The following is a 24,130-nucleotide window of genomic DNA, read 5'->3' as shown; positions in this document are numbered from 1 at the left end:
TTTGTGAAGAAGCTGAATAAATGAAAGGAGCTATAGTGACATTTGGCATTTTAGTCTTTATTTTACATTTTATCTTTCGGAGGTAATTTCTTAAAATGGCTTTACTTTGTTGATTAATCAGCAATTGTGGTGTCCTATGGCCTGCTTTTCTAGGTCATTTTTTGTTTTGTTTTTTAATAATTCATCCATTCCTTTAACAAATATAAATTGAGAGCTTGCTATGTTCCAGGTACTTTTCTGCTGGCTGGGTATATAGACAGGGAATGAAACAGTGTGTCTGCTGCTGGGCGGTGGAGCACAGGTGTTCCCCAGGATCCGGAGGTGGGGACTTGGAAGGTCGGCTTTGGATGTAGGGTGTGAGGGAAGGCGTCCCTGAGCTGGTGAGAGCCCAGAGGATTTCCGAAGGATGGAAAAGAAAAGCTGTGGAAAGCTGGAGGAAGGGCATTCTTGGTCAAGGGAACAGCAGACGCGCAGACGCTCAGGCAGGGCTTCTTAACCTTCGCATTGCTGACATTGTGGCCAGGTCATTCCTTGTCGTGGGGACTGTCCTGCACACTGCAGGGTGCTTAGCAGCGTCCCTGGCCTCTCCTAGATGCCGGAACACTCCCTACCCCTGCTGAGACAGCCACGATGTCTCCAGAAGTTACCGAACGTTCCCTCGGCGGGAGTTGCCCTTACTTGAAAACCACTGCTCAAACAGGAGAAGTGTGTATTGGTTGGTGTATTTTATCTTTTCTGGAAAATTCTCAATCAGCCACCTCTCCCAGTTGTGCCCCTGCTCCATCCTCGCTCTCCTCCTCCTCTTGGACTCACATGACAGAGGTGTTCGACCTTTGCATTATGTCCCGTGTGTCTCCTGTACTCTTTTCGGTATATTTATTCTTTTGAGTACCTATGCTTTGGTTTGGCTATTTTCTTTTGTTCTAACTTCTGATTTACAAATTATCTCTTTTAGTGATGTCTGATTGTTAAGTACATCCATTGAGTTCTGAATTTCAGTTTCTATTTGCGTTCTAGAATTTTCTTTGATTCTTTTATTTCCCAGTTCTCTCATCTTTTCATTTCTTGCACGTAACTGTAGATTTTTAAAGATAATGTTTCCTCTCCAGTGTTTGGAATTCCTGTGGGTTCATTTTTATTGTTTGTCCTCTTGATTTTAAATTCTTGTCTTTGCCTGGTTATTTTGGTTGAATACCGGACATTGTATGTTCCAAACTGAAGCGATATCTTCAGGCTTAGAATATGGCCTCTTCTTTTTGGAGAGTGTTGCATTTGCTTCCGGCAGGCAGTGGGCGAGGGATGAATCCCCTTTAAAACAGGGATGAGCTAATGTGAAGCTGGCCTCCAGGCCTCGTGAGGACTCACTCACCTGTCCTCAGCGCACCTGCCAGAGAGCGGGAGTGCTCCTGAGACTTCCCCAGCAGACAGCTGAATGAGTAAAAATAAGTGTTTTGAAAATGCATGGGATGTTATATGAGTGTTTAATTAAGTGCTGTTAGAGTCATCATAGTTATGAATAGATTCCCAAACTAGGTTTAAGCTCAAGGATTCCCTTGTAACCATTTGAAGCTCAGAAAGTACACTTTTGTGACCTGATGGTATGTTCTCTAATCCCAAGATTGCGTGAATGTGTATGTGCCTTTCAAGCCTGGTAGGTGGCATTCATAGAAGATGTGAAACATTGTCATGTGATAAGACAGTACAGATTTTCGTGTCACACCTGAGTTTGCTCTCTGACTCATATCTTTTGGCATCACTTAATCTTTATGGAAGTCTCGGTTTCTGTGTCTTTAAAACAGGAGTAATGCTCACCTGTAAGGTTATTGTATGAATGCATGTGAAGTGTCTCTCTTAGGGCTGGCACATAGTAGGCTCTCAAACACTGTTAGCTGCAGTGGTTATAATGATGATGAAGAATATATATTTTTGCTGGGTCACTGAAAGTTTGTTTTTTTTTTTTAACATCTTTATTGGAGTATAATTTCTCTACAATGTTGTGTTAGTTTCTGCTTTATAACAAAGTGAATCAGCCAAACATATACATATATCCCCATATCTCCTCCCTCTTGCATTTCCCTCCCACCCTCCCTATCCTGAAAGTTTTAAAGACAGAGTCGAGTTGATAAAAATTGGAGTTTTCTGCTTGGAAACAAAGTGACCTTTAAAATAGGTGCTTCTGTTGTCTGTATTTTTTTTAAATACTTAAAACAAAAACTTTTAAAAAAAGAAGTCTTTCTATGCTGGTAGAATTGTAAAATAATGTAGCTGTTTTGGAAAACAGTCCAGCAGTTCCTCAAATGTTAATTCCATGCCTAGATATACACCCATGAGAAATGAAAACCTATGTCCCTGCAAAAGCTGGTACATGAATGTCCACAGCAGCATTATTCATAATAGCCCAAAGTGGAAAGAGCTCAAATGTCCATCCGTTAATAAGTGGATAAACAAAATGAGACATCCGTATTGTGGAACAGCCATAAAAAGGAGTGACGTACTGATACATGGTACAGCGTGGATGAAGCTTGAAAACATCATGCCAAGTGAAAAAAGTCAGACACAAAAGGCCACATATTATGATTCCATTGTACATCATGTCCAGAATAGGCAGTTCCATATAGACAGAAAATTGGTTAGTGATTGCCAGCAGTGGGGGGTCGGGGTGGGAGGACAGAGAATGAGGGATGACTGGGTAAAACTCCTGGGTACGGGGGCTTTATTGGGGATGGGTGATGAAAATGTTCCAAAATTAGACAGTGGTGATGATTGCACAACTTTGAGTATATTAAAAATTGGTGAATGGTACACTTAAAAGAGTGAATTTTGTGGTACGTGAATTATGTAGCTGTTTTTTTTTTTTGAGTCTGAACTAGTATTTGTCATTTTCACTGATCCTGACCCATTGTTCCCTCCTCCCTGCATTATTCAGGAAGAAAGACGAAGATTGAAAAATGCAATAATTATCCAGTCATTTATTCGAGGCTATAGAGACAGAAAACAGCAAGTAAGTTTGTTTTTAAACTGAGAAGGAATTAGAAAGGTATGAGAGAGCTTATTTTATTTTATTTATTTTTATTTTTTAATAGATTGATTGATTGATTGATTGATTGGCTGCGTTGGGTCTTCCATTGCTGTGCGTGGGCTTTCTCTAGTTGCCGCGAGCGGGGGGCTACTCTTTGTTGCGGTGCAAGGGCTTCTCGTTGCGGTGGCTTCTCTTGTTGCGGAGCACAGGCTCTAGGCGCACAGGCTTCAGTAGTTGTGGCACGTGGGCTCAGTAATTGTGGCTTGCAGGCTCTAGAGCGCAGGCTCAGTAGTTGTGGCCCATGGGCTTAGTTGCACCGCGGCATGTGGGATCTTCCCGGACCAGGGTTCGAACTCTTGTCCCCTGCGTTGGCAGGCGGATTCTTAACCACTGCGCCACCAGGGAAGCCCTGAGAGCTTATTTTAAATATGGCCTTGGATTCTTAGAAGTGGAATTCATTTTGTATGTGTTTTTGTGTGTACTTGTTTAATGAAAGTTAATGTGGATAATAGTATTTTCCCCAATAGTTAATTGTATTAGTTTATATAAAGATTTATAGACAGATGAGTTTTTTGGTGATTTTTAAATTATTAAATGCAAACATAGGCCAAACCACGGCTAAAGATCACAGTAGAAGGAGGTGATGGAAGACTCCTGCATAGGGCGTTCATGGCTCTGTCACTACATTCCAGGCTTTTCGGGTTTCATTAACCGTTTACCAATGATAACTTCTCAGTAACGGAATCTTAATTGTCCGTTTCCACTACTCCAGTTTAAACACTGAGTGACCATTTAGACCATACGATCATGTGATCCTGTCTTTATGTCTTGTTTTGTTTTCAGTATTCCATCCAGAGGAGTGCATTTGATCGCCGGGCCGGCTTGTCCCAGTCCGGTGGCGCTTTCTCCATCGCCAGTGGCCCCACCCTCACCCTTTTGGTGAGGCAGCTTCTGTTTTTTTACAAACAGAATGAAGACTCAAAACGCTTGGTGAGTGTTGGCTACATTTTCACTAACCCTTGTTAACGTGTTTTCCAGCTTTTGGTTTAATGGGATCAGAAACCCCTCCAGCGCGTCTCACCCTTGTGACTTCCTCAGCCAGCGGTGATAGGTCGTCTTGGTGATAATGTTTTACCTCTTAAAAATCGATACAGATTTTCAGTAGGCTTTTTCATGTTTTCATTAAGGCAAATTTCACATATAAGAAACAGGAGGCTACTCTGTTGTGCTGCCCCCATTGCCCAGTCCGCAGGGCAGCACCTTGTTTTGCACAGAACCCTCCACCCTGTGCCTGCATCCCTGGGACGTGCATCCTCAGCGTCATAGCCTGTTTGTTACCTGTAAATACTGAAATGTACATCTCGGAACTCTAGGGCCTCTCTCTTGAAACATCTAAAATATTATTGTGTGACTCAAAAAACGTTCTAGGTTTTGATGTTATCAGTGATGAGGACCGGTGTGTGTTAACGGAGGAGATACGTGGGTGAATCATCTTTATAAAGTGGAACTTGTTACTGTGTCCACTTTCCCAGGAAATACTGAGATTCATTAGGTTAAATATGTATTTATTCTTAGACATCCTTATTTACCTGGATTAAAAATTTCTAATTAAAACATGGGTATACAGTGAAAAGTAAGTCTTCCATGCTCCAACCGTACGTACTAGAAGGATCCTTGTGTGGACTGTAAGTACAGAAGACATAGGAATACTTTATCGCTTATCTGGTGTTTGGCTTTAACACCCATCGTTGCTTCCTGTATTGAGCTGGGCTGGACCGTGGGAAGAACTTTCCATAAATCTTTAGAGGCAGTAAAGATGGCTTTCCTTAAATGCAGGCTCTTTTTGAAATTAATTAATTAATTAATTAATTTTATTTATTTTGGCTACATTGGGTCTTCGTTGCTGGGCACAGGCTTTCTCTAGTTGCGGCGAGCAGGGGCTACTCTTCGTTGTGGTGCATGGGCTTCTCATTGCGGTGGCTTCTCTTGTTGCGGAGCACGGGCTCTAGGCGCACGGGCTTCAGTAGTTGTGGCACTTGGGCTCAGGAGTTGTGGCGTGCGGGCTCTAGAGCGCGGGCTCAGTAGTCGTGGCACACGGGCTTAGTTGCTCCGCAGCATGTGGGATCTTCCCGGACCAGGGCTCGAGCCCGTGTCCCCTAAAGGCAGGCTCTTTCTAGGCTTTCTGTCTGAAGCCTGTGAGAAGAAGGATGAGAAACGTACAGCAGCAGGTCATCTGGCTCTCTTTCTGGAGCAGTCTGTTCCTTCCTCATGTACTCTGACCTTGCAGATTGAAGGTCAGACGTGGAGCACAGCCACGTGGCGGTCAGAAGGGCCGTCAGTCCTCTGTCTCTCCAGAGCACCCTTCCCTTTGGAGAACTGCTTCTGCCCCACTCTGAGGTCTGGTCAGTGGTTCCTGCATGCTTTCTGGACGTGGCGCAGCCGCCCAGTCCTACAGGCCCTGTGTAGGATTAGAATTAACCAGGTCCTCAAACCTGGTTTATATGAGAAAAGCAAACTGGATTGTTTATTTAGTTTGCACAGAAAAATGCAAGAACAATAAATCAGTCATATGTGGAGGGAAAGTCTCCTGCCCATCTTCAAGGACCCTAATTCCTACTTTAAGAGCAGGCGTGATGCCACTTTTAATAGTTTTTCTAAGGTGCTCTGTGCAAAAGTGTGCGTATATGGCTCTCCCTTCCTCACCCACCCCCTTGATTTATTTTTTATTGTAATGACTGTAAATATGGTCGCTAAAATAGTGTACCGTGATTGTATTTTCTTTTGTGTACAGTTTTCTTGAGTTACTCTAGAGTGAATTGTTGTGTCATTTCTGTTTAATTATCTTTGAGTCTCTTTATGATAAAGTCTTCTTCCACCTCCTGACAGTAAAATAATTCTCAGTACAGTTTTCCGTGACTAGAGGGTCAGGTCACTGGTGCTCTTTCCCCGCTGAGCTGTTCCTTCTGCGTCCTGGAAACTTGCTGCACAGTTTGGAGTGGTTGCTCTCCATGCCTGCCATGTTCCTGGGAAAACCTCCGCTTTGCTTTGCTTCCGTTTCAGTTCCTCTTTCCTGATTCCATATCTTTTTGCTTTCTTGGTTTACTCCCTTGTTTTATTGATATATAGCCTCAGTTAACTTCCTGAGAAAGGATGGATAAGATGGAAAGTTTTTGAAACTGTACTTATCTGAATTTAGTAAATAACAACAAAAAGTTAGGCAAAGCAGATGTTTAATGTACTTAGAACTTCTGGGATGATATTGGTGCATTTGTCAAGAATGTAAAAAGCAATATCAAAATCCAGTCCACTACAAGGATATATTGTACAGCACAGAGAATATAGCCAATATTTTATAATAACTATAAAGGGAGGGTAACCTTTAAAAATTGTATCACTGTGTTGTACACCTGAAGCATGTAATGTTGTACATCAACTATACCTCAATTAAAAAAAAAATACCAGTCCAGAAAGTGTTCAAATAAAGTGCTTTGAGGTTTTTTTTATGTCGTTGAAACGTAATTACTTGATTAATGTATTTACAGCCTTATTCTTGTACTTCCTACAGTTGGCCTTCAGATTTTTATAACGTTCAGTTACTGTACATCCTAGTTTTATTTGTTAATGGGTATTCAGTACAAATTCTAGAATGAACTGCGTGTCACATAGTGCAGAAAACATTTGTATGATACTGGTTCCTGAGAAAATAGGAACAAGTAGCTCCAAATACCTCAAGAAGAAAGATTGTGTGTAGGTAAATTAACATTCGGATTGGGTCTCAGAGTTATTTCCACCCGAGTTAGGACACACTCGAATTTATCATGCAAAACACATGTGTTAGTACTTTAATTGTTTGATAACATTTTATATCAAATAAGTGTTACTCTCAGAGGAGAAACTCTGTAAAAATGACAGGTAAAGAAAAGGTTCTGTGGCACATTTAAGAAGCTGTCTTAATTTTAACGCTTCTAAATGGGTCTCATGAAATGAACAAATAGCAACAAAAATATCGTAGAGGAGGTGTAAGAGATGCCTGTTTGGTGTTGCGCTTTCAAAATCACTTCCGGTAGCTGTATCCACACTAGAGAGGCCTCCTGGATGGGAGCTCGACAGAAATCTAACTCAGCATTTGCCCACCGCGATGGCCCATCACCGTGTCCGGGACAGCGGGGGTTCTGGTCATCCAGACGCGTCTCTGACCTTTTTTCCCTCCAGCCGTGTGGACGTATAATTGACAAATAAAATTATAAGATACTTCAGGTGCGCACTGCGATGGTTTGTATAAACATTGTGATAGGATTCCTCCTGTCTAGTTAAGTGACACATCTCTCGCCTCACATGCTACACACCTGGCCTTTTATCGGGAATAGTGGGACTGAATGATTGCCTTTTCTACCGAAATTTCATTGAGTTAGGGAAGGAGAGTATCCACAGGAAAGGTGCTGGAAACTCAGAGGAGAAAGGTAAAAAGAAGGAACTGTTATCCTTCGTAACTTTGATTGAGATTGTGATTCTCGTATGTTTTTATTGTGGTTTGCTGAGTTTTGCAAATGAACTTTCTGCTTCACACTTACATGAGTTTTAAGTACTTTTAGTGATAAATGTAGTAATTTAACTCCGTGCCAATGTGCTTTCTTAAGGTGGAAGGTTCAGGACGTGTGTGCTACTACCTAAAACCTGACTTAGAAGATTTACTTCTTCTTAGCATGTTTCGATTATTTTGATTAAGTATTTACCAATTAAGGAAATTTTGGTATGTTTGTAATTAGTAAATAATTAGCTTTTTATGGACTGAGAGTTATAATTGTATGTTTTGCTGTTTCTTTCAGATATGGATGTATCAGAACCTAATTAAATATAGCTCTTTGTTTGTCCAGCAGTTGGATGGATCTGAGAGACTTACGTGCTTATTTCAAATAAAGAGGTTGATGAGCCTCTGTTGCAGGTAAACCCATCGTTGTCAGCATCTTGTGCAACGTGGTGGTCACTTTGTCTAGAGGAATATACCCTTTGGTCTTCAATGTCTGTGACAGTGGTTTTCCCCTTTTTTTCCTTTTTGAGACTGGAATGTTCTATGTATTACAGTTTTCACTCCTGTGATTCTTCTCCCTGTAGAAATTAAAATGTAGGTATAAATACCTTCCAGATGATGTTTTCTTTCAGGTAGGCTCTGGAATTATCTTGTGGGGTATCAGGGGTCCTGGTTGCTAGCGAGTGGATGGGCCACCTGGAAGGACTCCTGCTGTGAGGAGGCGGGCTCCCATTCTCCTAGGGTCGCTACCCTGGGGACAGGCTCTTTAGAGCAGGCCTTTCATCAGGCTCTTGTGATTTATGTGTGGACTTGAAATAAGTCACTTCCATGACTTTGCTGGATTCAGTTTACAAAGCACATTTAGGTGATGTGAGCAGTAGTACCTGAATGAGGAAACAAATTAACATCTTCACTGTTTTTCTCAAAATTGCTGGTATCTGCACAGTAGCAAACTTTCAAATGATTCTGACCCTTTAATATAATTTCAGCTAATTTTCTGGAAGTTGCATGTAGTAAGGTTTATTTAGGATTGCTATCAGAGCTAGGCCTTGTTAACTGACTTCCAGAATCCTGAGCTGGACTAAAGGTAGAGAAGAACCTTTATGAAGAGAGAGAGTCTGGAAGATCACCAATCCCAAGAAATCTTATTTTTTTCAAACCCCTTTTATTTCTTGGAAAAACTTTTACTTTGAAAAACACATTGTACGCATTGATTCGCTGGAGCGGGAGTCAGCAAACGTTTTCTGTAAACACCCAGATGGCATGAAGTGTGGCCTCTCTTACGCATACTGTGTTTTTTCTCACAAGCTTTTAAAGGTGTCAGGAGCACCCTTCACCTGAGAGCCACGCAGCCTGTGGCTGGTTCCGCGCACGGGTTGTAGTTTGTGGACACTTAATGTCCTTTCGAAGGTATTCATTTAGCAAGTAATTTTAATAGATGATAAATCCAAATGTAATTTCTCCTTGTTTTCCCCAACTTTTTGTTTTGGAAAATTTCTAACACCAGTAAAGTTGAAAGAATACCATATATCCTCCACCTAGATTCAAAAGTTACCGTTTTGCCACATTTGCTTTTTCCCTCTCTCCACACGTACAGCGTGCTGTTTTTCTAAAGCAAGTAAACGTAAGTTGCAGACATCATGACGCTTCACCCGATCCACTGCGCTTCTCCTGAGAAAGCGCACGCTCTGATAACCGTAATGCTATGTTCACGTCTAAGAAGGTGAATGGTAATTCTCTTAATATCATGTGGTGTACACACTCCATATTCACATTTCCCCAGTTATCTCAAAAATACCTTCTCTGTTTTGATGATCCTAGGCTCCATTTGTTTCACTTATTCCTTTGTCTCCTCTCTTTCCTTTAAATTGGCTGTCAGTTCTAGAGGAGAGTTTTTCAACCACACCGTCTTCACGTTTGGGGCTGAACCATTCTGTGTTGTGCACGTGGTCCTGCGTGTTGTAGGGGTTTAGCAGGATCCTTGCCCTGCACCCGCTTGATCACACGCGTCTCCAGACACTGCCGAGTGTTGCCCCCATGAGAACCACTGACATCGGGCTGTACTTGATTCAGTTTAAGCGTGTTCAACAAGAATGCTTCATAGCAGATAATTGTGAGAGCCCTAGTGCCTCACATGAGACACAGCCCATTCTCAGTGAGGCTGAGTGAAAGTAAAAACTCCTCTCTCTATTGTGCAGGTACATTTCCTTCCGTGTCATTAGAGTACCACCTTTCACCCAGTGGTTTGTTTTTGCATTTGATGATCTACGCCTGAATCAGTTGTTATATCCATGGTTTATAAAATGCTGATTTTTCTAATTCTGTTGTTCCTTCAGTGTTTGTTAGTTGGCTTTATTTCTGAAGAAGACCCTGCCTCCTTTTCTCTTTAGTCTCAGTCAGGCCTCGTGTATCTTTAAATGCTGGGTAGAGGGAGCCCTTATCAGAGCCCCATTAGTGTTTTGAAGCGTCTTTGCTTTCTGGGACCACACCGTGTTGGGCCCTATTTAACACCTCCCCTGAAAGCCCCGGGTTGGGGCTGTTTTCTCTAAGGAAGCTGGTTCCTTTAGAGGAGGAATGAAGTTTTAACAAAGTAAAATTAGAATAGAAATCTGTTAGAAACTATTTCACGTGTGTGAAGTTAATAAACCAGTGAATGGTCTTCCCTGCTGCGTGCAGGGCATTGAACTTCAGGTGCTTTGGCAGGTTGCCAGAGGAGGGGGCGTGTGCTTTCTTCCACTCTTTTGGTCTCCATGGGAATTTAAGATAACTTTTTCAGAGCTAGAAAAGTAGTTTCATGTGAAAGAGATGATGTACCTCATTGTGTATAAAATACGTGAATGAACAGATAACACGGAAGTCGATGGCACCTGAGTTGAGGATGAGTGGAACTCGGGTCAGTACAGTAGTGAAGTAGAGGTCAGGAGGCTGGATTCTAGTGCTGCCTCTGTGTCCTGCTAGCTTAGGGCATGACGCAAGTTACTGGATCTCGTTTTCAGCTTCATTCTAAAGTGAGGAATATTGGATGAGACTGGTCCTTCCAGGCCCAGTATTTCAGTGCTCTGCTGGGTGGTTGGACTGATGGGTACACCTCTGCTTAAAAGCAAATGGTCTCCTGGTCACCTCCATGCTTCAGAGCCGTCTTTTTGCCTTTCCTTGGGCACTGGAAGCACCATTGAGGGCTCAGGGCTCTAACGGTGCAGAGGTCATTGTTGGCATCTAGTACAGCTCTCAGAGTACACACTTTCTGTCATTTTTATTTAGTGCTAACACTGTTTGTAAACAGCTGCTTATCAACTTCAGTAAATTTATTTTGAAAATAAAGATAATTTTTTTAAAAGTAATGAATACTGACATTACTTACATTTTTTCTTATGTGAGCATCCATTAGGAACAGAATTGGGATTGGCTAATCAGTTAATAACTTCGTTGATTAAAAAAGTTTATGGGCTTCCTCCTAAGTGCTTGGCCCAGTTCTCAGCACTGCATGTGACTGTGACAGGCAGAGAAGGGACCTGCTCTCCTGGAGACTGTCTTCTGGGAGACTGAGAATAAGCAAGAATAAGTAACATAGGAACATCTTTATGTGACAGAAATAAACGGTAAATAATGAGGAGGATAAAAGGAGGAAAGGGGGGTTGAAATTTGGGGGTGTAGTTTGACTTTGGAGAGTCTGGCGGGAAGGGTGGCCCTGAGCGGGGAGGATGGACAGCTGTGCAGGGACCAGAGTCTCCCCAGGCTCTGGTGGGGAGGCAGAGGGAGGACCCTCTGGGCACATCCCAGGATCTGGAAGGGACTTGCTTTTTTTTATTTATTTATTTTTGGCTGCATTGGATCTTCTTTGCTGTGCACGCGGGCTTTCTCTAGTTTCGGCGAGCGGGGGTGGGGGGGTACTCTTTGTTGTGGTGTGCGGGCTTCTCGTTGCGGTGGCTTCTCTCATTGTGGAGCACAGGCTCTAGGCGCGCGGGCTTCAGTAGTTGTGGCTCGCGGGCTCTAGAGCGCAGGCTCAGCAGTTGTGACGCACGGGCTTAGTTGCTCCGTGGCATGTGGAATCTTCCCGGACCAGGGCTCGAACCTGTGTTCCCTGCATTGGCAGGCGGATTCTTAACCCCTGCACCACCAGGGAAGCCCTGGAAGGTACTTTCTTTAGGACTTGGGCTTTCATGCTGAGAGAGGAGAGAAGCCAAAGGAGAGTTCTGAGCCAAGGGTGACATGACTGGAATTTTCTTTCTTCCCTGACTCTTACAATGTTTTTATTATGAAATTTTCAAACATAAAAGAGTAGAAGAGTGGCACAGTAAGCGGTCATCTGCCTGCCATCCAGTCGACTGTTTTTAACATTGTTGACCACTGTTAACATTTTGCCGAGTCATTTCAAAGTAACATAGTGACTTCCCACTGCCAAAATGCTTCAGTGGCCATCTCCCCAAAGGACACTCCTGCAAACAAGCGTTTCACTAGTACACCTTTGAAAATGGTTGAGAGTAATATTAACTGTCACTAGGAAACCAGTCTAGTTTGACAATCCCAGTAATAGCAGCCCTTGTACTTAGAGATGACTCAGGTTGGTCTAATACTACGTCCATTTTCAAATTTCTCTTGTTTTCAAATTACATTGAATAGCTGTTTTTCTTTCTTTCTTCTTTTTAAAAAATAAACTCTAATTGACCACACATAACCTTGGATGTCTCTTGAATCTTTTCATCTGGAATAGCCCCTGCCACCCTGCATCTCCAATTTATGTTTTTCTAGAACGTTCTCACTAGTGTGCTGCAGAGACGGGGATCCGTAAGAGACAGCAGTGGTCCATTCCAGAAATGATGGTGTCTTGGGCCATGGTGATCGCAGTGGGAGTGTCATGAAGTTGGTTGGAAACTAGAGTGCACAGGATTTACAGACTGGATGTGGGGTTTCAGAAAATAAAGCCAAGGATGCATACCAGCTTTTGGTTTGAGCATTTAGAAGGAGGAAGTCGTTTTAGACACTAAGGAACTTAAACACGCGTGAGATTAAATGAATTGTGTAGAAAGAGAACCAGAGACTGGTCCCTGGGGTCCCCTGACATCAGGATGCTGTGGGGAAGAGGGGGAGCTGGTGATGGAGGAGGAGAGTCCAGGGCCCTGGCATCCAAGTAGGGAAAGCACGGGGGAGGAGGGAGGGGCGGTCAGGAAGTGGCCACCAGCATAAACGGAGTCAGAGAGTTGATCATTGAGTTGGTAATGCTCAGTATTGTTTTCCAGGAAAGGTAAAATCAGGATTCCATCTCTGTGAACATGTGTCAGTAATTTTATTTAACTGGTTAATTAAGGAGGGAACCGAGATGTTACAACTGATTCAAATAAGGATTTGCCTTAGGGAATTTATATTCTCTGGCAGAAGCCTTTTGCATTGCCAGGAACAGGAATAATTTGTGTCGCTCTGTGTGGGAAACATTTGCATTCCTGTCAGTTTTCTACAAGTTAGCTTCTGTCTCTACGGAGTTGTAGATCAGCCTGGTGGAAGGCGAGGATGGAGGGTAACACAGTGAGCGAGCTGGGCTGGCCACCAGTCTTTTCTGCCCAGTTCACAGTCTGGCGGTTTTCCCCGCCGTAGCACCGTTGGTCATCTTGATGAGAGCAGCGGTGGGGAAGGGCCGGTTGGCTCGGGCTTAAGAGGAATTGTGAATGGTGAAGAGCTCTGCACAGGGGCAGGGACGTGGGCCAGGACTGGGTGAGGCAGTGGGGTCTGGAGACTAAGGTGGGAAACCTGAGAGTGCGCTTATCCAGGATCCAGGTGGGAGGGGAAATGGGCGCCGGGGAAGGGGTTGCTGGAGCTTGGTGGAATGAGGGCCAGGCGGTGCGGCCTGGGTGGGCACAGACAGTGTTCTTGGGTTTTCAAGAAACAAAGGGCCCACTTAAAAGGTGGAGCACTTTTGAAAAGCAGACACACAATGAACAATAAGCACTTGAAAAGGTACTCAACATCGTAAATAATCACAGATGCAAATTCAGGTCACAGTAAAGTTCAGTAATGCAGCCGTTAGCTTGGCTAAACCTTGAAAAAGGGTTAATACCAAGCGTTACCGGTACGGAGCAGCTGGGACTCTCACTAACTGCCCTTCACACTGGACGGTTTCTTGTCAAGTTAAATACTGTCCGGCTACCATGTGACCCAGTGGTTCCTCACCTAGGAATTTACCCAAGAGAAATGAGACAGGTCCACACACGCTATCCTTGAACGTTCATACAGCTTTATTTATAACGAGAAAAGTCTGGAAACGACTCGTGTCCATCAGCATATGAATGCATGACCAAAACATGGTCTTCCCATGCTGTGGAATGCTACTAGCAGTAAAAGGACCGTGTTTTTAACATGTTGGATGAATCTCAGAAAGATGCCGAGTGAGGAATCTGGACATTAATGTGTACATACCGTACGGTTCCTCGTGTATAGAATAGTAGAAAATGCAGACTAGTCTATGTGACAGAAGAACTGGGTTGGGGGTGGGGGAGTTGGAGGGAGGAAGTTACTAGAGAGGGCCGAGAGGAAGCGGTGGATGGATGTGTTGTGTCCTCATTGTGGGGTAGTGTCGGGGCTCATTGCGTTGCACACTTTAAATGAGTGCAGGTTATCATGTGTAAATTGTGTCTCTGTAAAGCTGATTCTAAGAAAAGAGGGAGGGGGGTTATATGTTTACATATAGCTCTTTGTTGTACAGCAGAAACTAACACATCATTGTAAAGCAATTATACTCCAATAAAGATGTAAAAAAAAAAAGACATTCTCTGTTTTTAAGTAAGACTTAGTTTTGTGACAGCTAAGCCTTCCTTTCTGCCTGTAATTCTCATAGTAAGAAGGGAGTCTTTAGTCAAAATGCTAGATGACTTAGGATCAGAAATATACTAAGTGTTCTTCTTGGGGGCCATTGTGGGCATGGAAAGTCTTGCAGACACTTGTGGAAAGATGCTTATCTGAGTTGTAGTAGATGTAGCTTAGGTCAGTGGATCATACCCTTCCCACACGGCATTGGTGATCTTTGATTTTCCTTGTCTGTTTCTCCCTCTCTGATGGTGCATTTTTCCTCTCTCAACGAGGCGCCATCATTCTATTTGGCACATAATAAGGACTCAAAACAAGTGTCAGTGACACGATGCTTCGTTATTTCCTGTCTGTCTTGGAGTCGCGTCTGTTTTCAGGGATATTGTAGTGCTAGAACAGAACGGCTCGAACACTTACCGTAGCGAAGAGAAGAATTTGACGAAACTTGCGGTGACACTTGCCATCTAGTAAGTATGTGAATACTTTTTTTTTCGTTTTTACAGGTTACTGCAGAACTGTAATGATGACAGTTTGAATGTTGCACTTCCAATGAGAATGCTTGAGGTGTTTTCCTCTGAGAACACCTATCTGCCTGTTTTACAAGATGCTGGCTACGTGGTGTCCGTGATTGAACAAATTTTGCACTACATGATTCAGAATGGTAAGTAGCGGTATTAAGAACGGGGGTGGCGTGGTCGTGAGCAGTCGGCACCAGCCAGGGCCCCTCTGGGGTGGGAAGCGTTGTGTGAGTCACAGATTCTAACGTCTGTCCTCGTCTCTACCCACCCTCAGAATTTGGAAATGTGCCTTATATCTTTACCGCACTTTTCCTGTTGCTTGAAAATGAAGTAAGTTAGTGTCTGCTGTCGGAAGTTGTTCCAGGTGCTCTGGGCCCGCAGTGCAGGCCTGGCTGCCCTGGCTGAGTGCCGCGGCCCGGGTGGTGGGCACAGTCACGCCGCAAACACAGTGCCACACCGACCCGGGAAGAGCCTGTCCCAGGAATCACAGTAGTTCAGTAGAGGAGAGGAAGGTGCTCAGTTTATTTGAATTTTCTTACTAACTCGGTGACACATGTCTTAAAGTGACTGCATTCTGTCAGGTATAATAACCTAGATCTGAAATTCCTCTGAGAACGTGTTAGTGTTGCCGGCAGAAAGACCATGAAGTGCATATGATTTTTAAAACTTCTATGATAATTAAGTAACATAAAGTAAAAAATTTGATTCCCAGGGAATTCCCTGGTGGCCTAGTGGTTAGGACTCTGTGCTTTCACTGCCGTGGGCCCTGATTCAGTCCCTGGTTGGGGAACTGAGGTCCTACAAGCCGCGTGGTGTGGCCAGCAAGGACAACAACAAAAATCTGACTCCCGGTGTTCTCACAGGTGGAGAAATCAGATGCTGCAGGGCTCCTGGACTTCCGGAGCATTAACGTTAGAATGGGTATGTTATGAGTCGTAAAAGGAGCTATAGGGTGTTCTAGAAAGCAACAGTGACTGATAAAAACATAAATAATCTTGCTTTTGTTTTTTTTTGAAATGGACTAATCTGTTGACTGGTTAAATCTAGCTAATTTAATTCTCAGGATTAAAACTAGAAATTAAATTCTTATACATCCAACCTTACTGTTTGGTTTAGGTTTAAAAAATAAAGAAACCCTACTTAGTTCATTGAAAAATTAGGGAAACTACTGAGTTAATTAAAAGTAAATTGAAATTTGTGGAATTTGATCTTCTAAAAAGCAAATTAATGGGCTTCCCTGGTGGCACAGTGGTTGAGAGTCCGCCTGCCGATTTAGGGGACACGGGTTCGAGCCTTGGTCTGGGAAGATCCCACATGCTGTGGAGCAGCTGGGCCCGTGAGCCACAACTACTGAGCCTGTGCTCCGCAACAAGAGAGGCCACGATAGTGAGAGACCCACGCACCACAATGAAGAGGGGCCCCCACTTGCCACAACTTGAGAAAGCCCTTGCACAGAAACGAAGACCCAACACAGAAAAAATAAATAAAATAAATTACTGAAGTCCTACCCCCAACATCTTTAAAAAAAAAAAAAAGACTAAGCATTCAGTGAGAATTTTTACCCTTCTTGCTTTCAGAAGTGTAAAGATGATAACTAAGAAATATGCGTTATTTTAAAATGTGTCTTGAACTAGGAGATGCTTCAGAATCTTACACAGAAGGTGCTGCTTCCAGTGTCTGTGGTATAGCCATGTTTCATCTTTTTTGATAAATTACTTCCTGACATTACTAGTCTGTAATGTTTTAGCATCGTGTTCATTTACTAGTTCATGTTATTGTGCACTGTATGTTGACTTAACATGGAGCTTTTTAACAATTGCAACTAAACTACTTAATGCTCTGTTCATGCTGTCAATCTACACATATTTGTGTTAATATATTAATAATACGCTACTTTAAAATTTTTTCTTGATGTATTTACGTCTTTTCAGTTTTATAGCGGAAGAGCTTTCAGGCTTTCTTGTTGCGCCGTCGCTGGTGATCAGTGTGTGTGAGGTTAGAGCTGGGGTGGTGGCGGAGCAGGTCTGGGGACCCGTGCGGAGACTCTCCGTTCAGCGACCGAACGTCGGGTGCAGAACTGGAGGGAGCAAACCAAGCAGGTGGAGAGCGTGTTAGCGTGAGCTTACAGTAACGGGATGCCTGCAGACTACGCCCGAAGATGCTCTTACTGCCGTGCAAGAAGGGGGCACACGCTTCTATAGGACTGCGTGACCTGAGTTGTTAGTGGCGGCAGAGTTATGTTCACCATACCCCTAGAAAGCCCATCAGCAGCTTTGAAAGGCCATGCCAGGTGTTTCTGCTTCATAGAGGTCGTCTTTAAAACATGTGAATCCCTCGGTGCCCACATTGTGGTCTCCAGAGGCATCCTTTCCTTTAAAAGGGATTTAAGAGTCCCTGGTCCTGATTGGGAGATGGGAAGGTGAGACTGGGCCATCTTGTCCCATCAGGAAGCAGAGATGCTCACCTGACTGCAGCCCATCAGCAGTACGATGATGATCACGAGTATCAGCAAGGAGAACAGCTGCGACGGGTGCAAGTCTACCCCGGGGTTAAAGTCCTGGGTTCAACGTGATATTGTTTAAAAAACCACAGAACGACTTAATTACTTGAAGGATGCTTAAGAGACATTTAAAAAATCACAATGTATGGGATTTACTTGGATCCTGATGCAGGCAAACTAGTTAAATAAAATTTATAACATGAGTCAATTGGAGACTTGAACACTGATAGGTATTTGTGGTATTGAAGAATTATTACTAATTTATTTTAGCTGTGACGATGGTAGTTTTAAGAAAAATAAAGTCCTTTGATGATATACTGAGATAATTATATCTTGGATTTGCTTCCAAATGAGTGGAGGCATAGATGACTGGCTGTAGTTGATAATTGTTGGTGCTGGGTAGTGGGTACGTGGACTTTATGCATCACTTCAAGCTACATGGGTACCTAAAGGTTTTCTTAATGAAAACTTGAAGAAAAATTAGCTTGAAGTTGTACCTGTGGAGATTTGTAAAAAGCATTTAAAAATTGACAAGTTTTTTTTCCCCTCCTTATAAGAAAAGGTATGAATTGATACAAATTATAAATATGTTTTTCTTTTCTTTTAGGGTATTATAGATCTCTCTATTTGTTAATTAACAGCAAACTTCCATCAAGTATTGAATATTCTGATTTATCTCGAGTTCCTATAGCAAAAATATTGCTAGAGAATGTTTTAAAACCATTGCACTTTACTTACAACTCCTGTCCAGAAGGTGCAAGGTGAGAATGGAATCAATTTATTGATTTTGTAATTTCACAAGATCGTCTGTATCCAACAATAACTTTGACATAGGATGCCCTGTTAAATATAGACTTGAAAGTCAAATTTTTGCTTTATTAGTGTGACTCAGTTCAAAGAAAAATGTACTTTTTCTGTCTGTCCTGCACCCTAACATAAATTTATAATTCTGATGCCCTGGTTATTTTCTTGCTTTCTAGTAGCTATCAAAAGTTAGCAAAAACACGGCCGAGTTTTTTTTATAGGAAAGACACAACATGAAGTTCAGGGTAATCTAGTTGATACTGAAAGCTTAACATTATTAGGAAGGTATTTTGTGACCAGTGATTTGAATCAATGATTTTGTGAACAGTGTGTTTTGGTTTTATTAAAAGCTTCCATTTTTCTTTTTAAGGCAACAAGTTTTCACAGCCTTCACGAAGGAGGTCCTGGCAGCCCCCTTCACGGAGCAGGTCTTCCACTTTGTCATTCCTGCCTTGGCCGACGTGCAGACCGTCTTCCCCTATGAGCCCTTCCTGAATGCACTGTTGTCCATAGAGGGTCCACGCTCCAAGACCAGTGGTGGAGCGCCGTGGCTCTTCTACTTTGTTTTAACTGTTGGTGAAAATTATTTGGGTATGACATGCAAGATGTGTCTTACGCGAACTCACATGGAGGTGGTATTGGCGCGTAAGAGCAGGGGGTGTGGTGGCGGGTGTCCCGTTGTCGAGGTGGCCTCTGGGGTAGGGATTTCTGGAAGGGTGTATTTGCTGAAGGACTGTGGCCTGGGCAGTGTCCCTGGGGAAGGTTTCCAGGCACAATGAAAAAGTCTGCTTTAAATACATATTATAAGGCCACACAGATTAAGAAGAATTTTTGAGTTGAACGGGAGAACTCCTGGGAGTGCGGGGATGTTTTCCCCATTCATGCTAAACTGCTCATGTGCCTATTGTAGAATTTTGGTATCTTCCTCTAGTATATTTTAATGCACACATCTATATAAGTCCTGGTCAGAAATGCCTCCCTGAGTACAGGAAAAATGTGAACCTGAGTTTTCCAGTTTCTTTTTGATCCCTTTTAATTAACGGTTGTAACTGATTGTTTTACAAAGGGACCCTGTCTGAGGAGGGACTGCTAGTGTATTTGAGCGTCCTCCAGACCCTCCTTTCTCGGTTGCCGGTTTCACCTGCCAACACAAGCTGTCAGGATTCAGCCAGTGACTCTGAAGATGAGAGTGGAGAGACAGACACGCAGACAAGTGCTCCAGTAAGCTCCCGGGTCCTGTGCGTCCGAGCCCAGCTTCATGTGACGTCGGAAGTCAAAAGCTTGTGTCCGTCCTTATTTCTAGTTATATAAGTAATACATCAAGACATTCTTATTGTAAAGCCTTCAGCTGTAGAGATAAGGGCCCCTCACCTACACTGCCATCGTGCCCTTCCCCAGAGAGAGCTGTCCTCGTGATTGGACACGAGCTCTTCCATACCTTTTCCTTACCTCTGTACAAGGTTATGTGGAGACACATGGTTTTGTGTTTGTTTTTTTAATGTAAAATAGGTCATCCTGTATATTAGTTCGATCATTACTAGGACATAGTTCCTAGGAGTGAAATGATTGGGTTAAAGGGTTAAGCTGCTGTAGTTCTCAGGAAGCGCACCTACTGTGTGTCAGGCACTGTTCTACTTTTTCTTTTTGTAAAGAATTTTTAAAAAATAACTTTATTGAGATACACTTCACCATAAAATTCACCCTTTTATTTTTTAAATATATTTTTATTTTTATCTATTTATTTTAAAAAATATTGTTTTTTTTTTTGGCTGCACGACATGTGGCATCTTAGTTCCCCAACCGGGAATTGAACCTGTGCCCCCTGCAGTGGAAGTGCAGAGTCCTAACCACTGGGATGCCAGGGAAGTTCCAAAATTCACCCTTTTAGAGTAATACACAATCCAGTGACTTTTCGTATAGTAACATAACGGTGCAGCCGTCCCCACTGTCTAATTTTAGAGCATCTTCATCACTCCACAGAGAAACCCCAAATCCATTAACAGTCAGTCCCTTTCCTCCTCCTCCTCAGCCCCTAGAAGAAAAAATAAGGTTCAGTTTCTTCTTACCCTGGCTTGTGAACAGCACACAACATCTTTTGTCAATTTTCGCAAATTTTATAGATGATAAATACTATGATTGGTTTTTAAATTCATTTTACGAACAGTGTCACATATTATCTCCCACTTCTCACCGAGCGTTGTTTACTGTGCATTTTCAAGGAATAAAAAGCTTTATGTCACTTATACGCACAATTTGCCTGCCACTGACGTCTTTTTCGCTTAATTACACAATGGAAATGGCTTGAGGTGTGGCTGTACTAGGTTTTAGATGTATATTTTTTTGGTTAGGAAATTTCTCTTTGGTTAATGCCGAGCCGAGTCTAGTCCCAGGAGCCGTACACTTGAGAGTGACTCGTGCTGTGTGGGGTGGGAGCTGGGGGGTTGAGTGAAAGGGCACAGGGCTCCCTTAGCAGAGATGAAAAAGCCATAACAGGAGGTCAGAGGGAAACAGATGAGTGGTTGCCAGGGCTTAGACCAGGACAGGGTTGATTACAAAGAGACAAAACAGAGTTTTGGTGGGTGCTGGAACTCTTGCATCTGTCAAAACTCAGAACTGCACACCAAAAAGTGTGAATTTTATTGTATGGTCAAAAAAAGTGGGATCCTGTAGATGAGATGTAGATAAAACTTCTGTTTTTAGAAGACAGAGAATCTGAAATTTAAATTTTATTTGTACGGGCACACCTCATTTTATTGCACTTCTCAGATGATCCACTTCTTACACATTGAAGGTTTTTGGCGGTTGTTTGTTGGCAGGTGATGGTGAGCATTTCGTAGCAATAAGGCATTTTTAAATTAAGGTGTGTACATTGTTTTTTTAAAAGACGTAATGCTATTGCGTTATGTATTTAATAGGCTACGACAGAGTGTAAACATAACTTTCATATGCACTGGGAAACCAGGAAATTCATGTGAATTACTTTATTTCCACGTTTGCTTTATTGCGGTCTGGAACCAAACCTGCAGTATCTCCCAGGTGTGCCCGTACAAAATGCGATTTGTATCTTAAGTGAAGAGATATATATATATATATATATATTAGATACACCTCTAATACAGTTTTATTTGGTAGATTGTTGTAAGTTACATAAATTATATTCATCCAGGTTTCCAAACAGTACAGTCAGTAACACCCAGTGTTGTATATATAGTCATTTTTATATACTCATATATATGTACATATATGAAAAAAGTATGTATCTTTGGTTAATATCCCAAATAGGTAAACTGCATCGAGTATTAGCTCAGCTTTTAGTCGGTGAGTCAGATATTCTAGGGACGCTAAGCTGTAAAATAACAGGTCTATGTATTTCATTTGATGCTTTTTAAGTTCTTTAATATTCTGACGATTTTGCTTAAACTGTGGTATCTTAGATAATTTAAAATGAAAGTTTTATCAGATGGTAATACATTTTCACACATGTGTGCTTAGTATAATGCAATCTGAAAAATATGAATTAAATTTTTCTTAAATTGTAAGGACTAAACATACTGTCACATTAAAGCACAGACTGAGTGTTCACAGTTCTGTGTTGTCATGCTGGGCAAAATTGGCACCTACCATGGGTAATGACTTAGGGTCTCCAGAGGATTTCAGCTTACTTTCACGGGGGACTTGGTAGAGATATTGATATGTTCGTTGTGATGTGGATAATTTTTAGGTAACGCCTTTCTTATGTTTTCAGTTGAAGGAAAATAAGATTTTACATTATCTTTGTAGTGTTGAGCTGAGTTCTAATAGAACATGGTTAACTCAGACTAACCCATCTGGTGTGTTTTAGGAGGATGGTAGACTGTCAGTACCGTACATAACCGAGGAATGTCTGAAAAAGTTGGATACGAAACAGCAGACCAACACCCTGTTAAACCTGGTCTGGAGGGACTCAGCCAGCGAGGAGGCCTTCACACTGATGGCGGCCATCTGCCATACACTCATGGTGCAGCACCGAGTCATGGTACCCAAGGCCAGGCAAGTCTCCTGGGCGTGGGTGCCTCGGTCCCCGGCGGGCTCTCCTCCCTCTGCTGGCCATGCGCTCCCTCCAGCCAGTGTCATGGAAAATGAACGTTTGTTTGTTTTTCTTTTCTAAACCAGCTAATACTGTTTAAGTCCTTTCCCTGGTCTTTGACATGTTAACCAATCCAGGAAGGTCCTCTTGTGTGCTGTCTGGGGTGAGGGGAGCTTAGTCCTGGCCACCCCTTTAAAAAGTCTGACTCGTGCCTGGATGATAGAACCAACGTATTACTTGTCTCTCTAGGCTTTTTCATAGCACTCTTTTGGTCAGAGTGCCCTTGACAGTTTACTTTGGTACCTGAAAAATTTTTGTTTTTCAAAACTTTGAAATGAACTTTTGAGACGGACAAGAAACATAGGAATTTAAATGTGGCTGATGAATGTGACAGTAACCTTAAACTATTGATATTTTTTCCCTCTATTTTGAGTGATAGTTGAGCAGTTTCCTAGAATTTAACAGAACAATGCTCAGAGGAGCGCAGTGAGCCCGAGTGTAGTGGTTCCACTAGGAACTGAGGGGCCACCCTCTGTGATGCGCGTGGGTGCCTGAGTCCTGTGTGACCAGACAGAGCCCCTCTGTTTGTAAAATGCTATCCCGTAACATGAAAAGAGCTGTTTCTTTTGCTAGGAAAGCGTTCTTTGAAACGGGCTGTATGCAGGGAGCGCATCACCTGCAGCTGCCTTGTAAACACTAAGGCAGCCGACTAATGAGGTGCTGTCCTCGCTCGCTGGTGTTTATTAGCGTCGGACGCAGCAAGATGCCGGGAAACTGCAAGCCCGGGGTTAGGCGATTAGCTCTCTGGGGGCTAATTGCGTCAGAGCAGGATGTGAGATCTGAGGATCTTGCAGCTGAACTAGGCCCCTTGCTTTTATTGGAGCACAAGGTCCATTGCTCTGGGTGGTAATGACTGGGTTTGATGCGTCGCTGCCCTGGCCTGGGGTTTACCGGTGAACCGCTTCCAAAAGGTGTTTAATGGTAAAGGAGCTTTATATGTAGCCTTGATTTTATGAGTACAGCACCTATTTCCTCTAAGAAAGTACTCCAGGAATTTTATTTATGGCCTAAATATATTAGGTTTTGAGTATTTAGAATGTTTTTCATAGCTCATAAAAGAGCAAATAGGCTTATTTTAACTGTTGTAGATTTTAACTACTTGCAACTTTTTTTAAGGTGTTTAAAAGATGATTAGTAAATTCCTAGGCTGATAGCTCACTCTCAACTCTTCCCAGGCTCATATTAGTCCCTCTTATTTTCAGGGTTGGAATTTGAGGTTTTAATTTCTGTTTAACATTGATTGTCAGGATGTATAAAGGAATTTGGAGGCCCTTCCTATATTGATATGGAAAGATTTCTAAGATATATGTTTAAGTAAAAAAAAGGAAGATATAGAGCAGTGAATATCTCTTGTGTCTGAAAGGTGGAAAAAGTAAGAATGTGTATTTGCATAAAGAAACTTGGAAGCGTTCACAAGAAATTCATAGAAGCGATTACTCACACGTCTGGTTCTGCTGGGGAGGTTGAGGGAGGAGGAGAGGATGGACTTTGAACCATGTACTTTTTAATATGGTTTGAGCTTTGGATTATGTGAATTATTTTAATTTTTAAAAATTAAGCAATGGACTGCCATCTCCTTTTATGAAAGAAAATTTGTAAATCTTACCATTGAACTTGGAAATCTGAATAAATTTTTGGATTAAAAATTCATATTCACTAATTTTAAATATGAATAAATATTAACTGGTTGTATTGTGGGAGGGGAGAAAAAGGCAGGCACTGTCCCAGTATCTAGAGAACTAAGCCTAGAAAGTGGGATATTTAAGTAGACCCTTGAGGACAGCCTGTGGGCAGGCGCTCAGCTTTACCCCTGGCTGACTCGGAATCAGGCTTAGCGGGC

At 42.5% G+C, this 24,130-nt stretch overlaps 1 protein-coding gene across 2 annotated transcripts in view; it reads left to right on the top strand.

Annotated features, from left to right (window-relative positions):
- Positions 1 to 24,130, top strand: part of UBE3C (ubiquitin protein ligase E3C) — a 118,317-nt gene that overhangs the window by 24,380 nt on the left and 69,807 nt on the right. For both annotated transcript variants that reach the window (XM_082661965.1, XM_082661964.1), the window contains exons 3-10: positions 2,927 to 3,001; positions 3,863 to 4,009; positions 7,846 to 7,961; positions 14,846 to 15,003; positions 17,968 to 18,121; positions 18,535 to 18,755; positions 19,231 to 19,385; positions 22,006 to 22,193. In XM_082661965.1, coding sequence (XP_082518091.1) covers positions 2,927 to 3,001; positions 3,863 to 4,009; positions 7,846 to 7,961; positions 14,846 to 15,003; positions 17,968 to 18,121; positions 18,535 to 18,755; positions 19,231 to 19,385; positions 22,006 to 22,193 — 1,214 coding nt within the window. The remainder of the gene's footprint in view (positions 1 to 2,926; positions 3,002 to 3,862; positions 4,010 to 7,845; positions 7,962 to 14,845; positions 15,004 to 17,967; positions 18,122 to 18,534; positions 18,756 to 19,230; positions 19,386 to 22,005; positions 22,194 to 24,130) is intronic.

Source organism: Grampus griseus (assembly GCF_964374135.1).
Source record: "Grampus griseus genome assembly, chromosome: 9".
Lineage (NCBI taxonomy): Eukaryota > Metazoa > Chordata > Mammalia > Artiodactyla > Delphinidae > Grampus > Grampus griseus.
The sequence above is the reverse complement of the archived record's forward strand: the minus strand, read 5'-3'. Positions and strand labels throughout refer to the sequence as shown.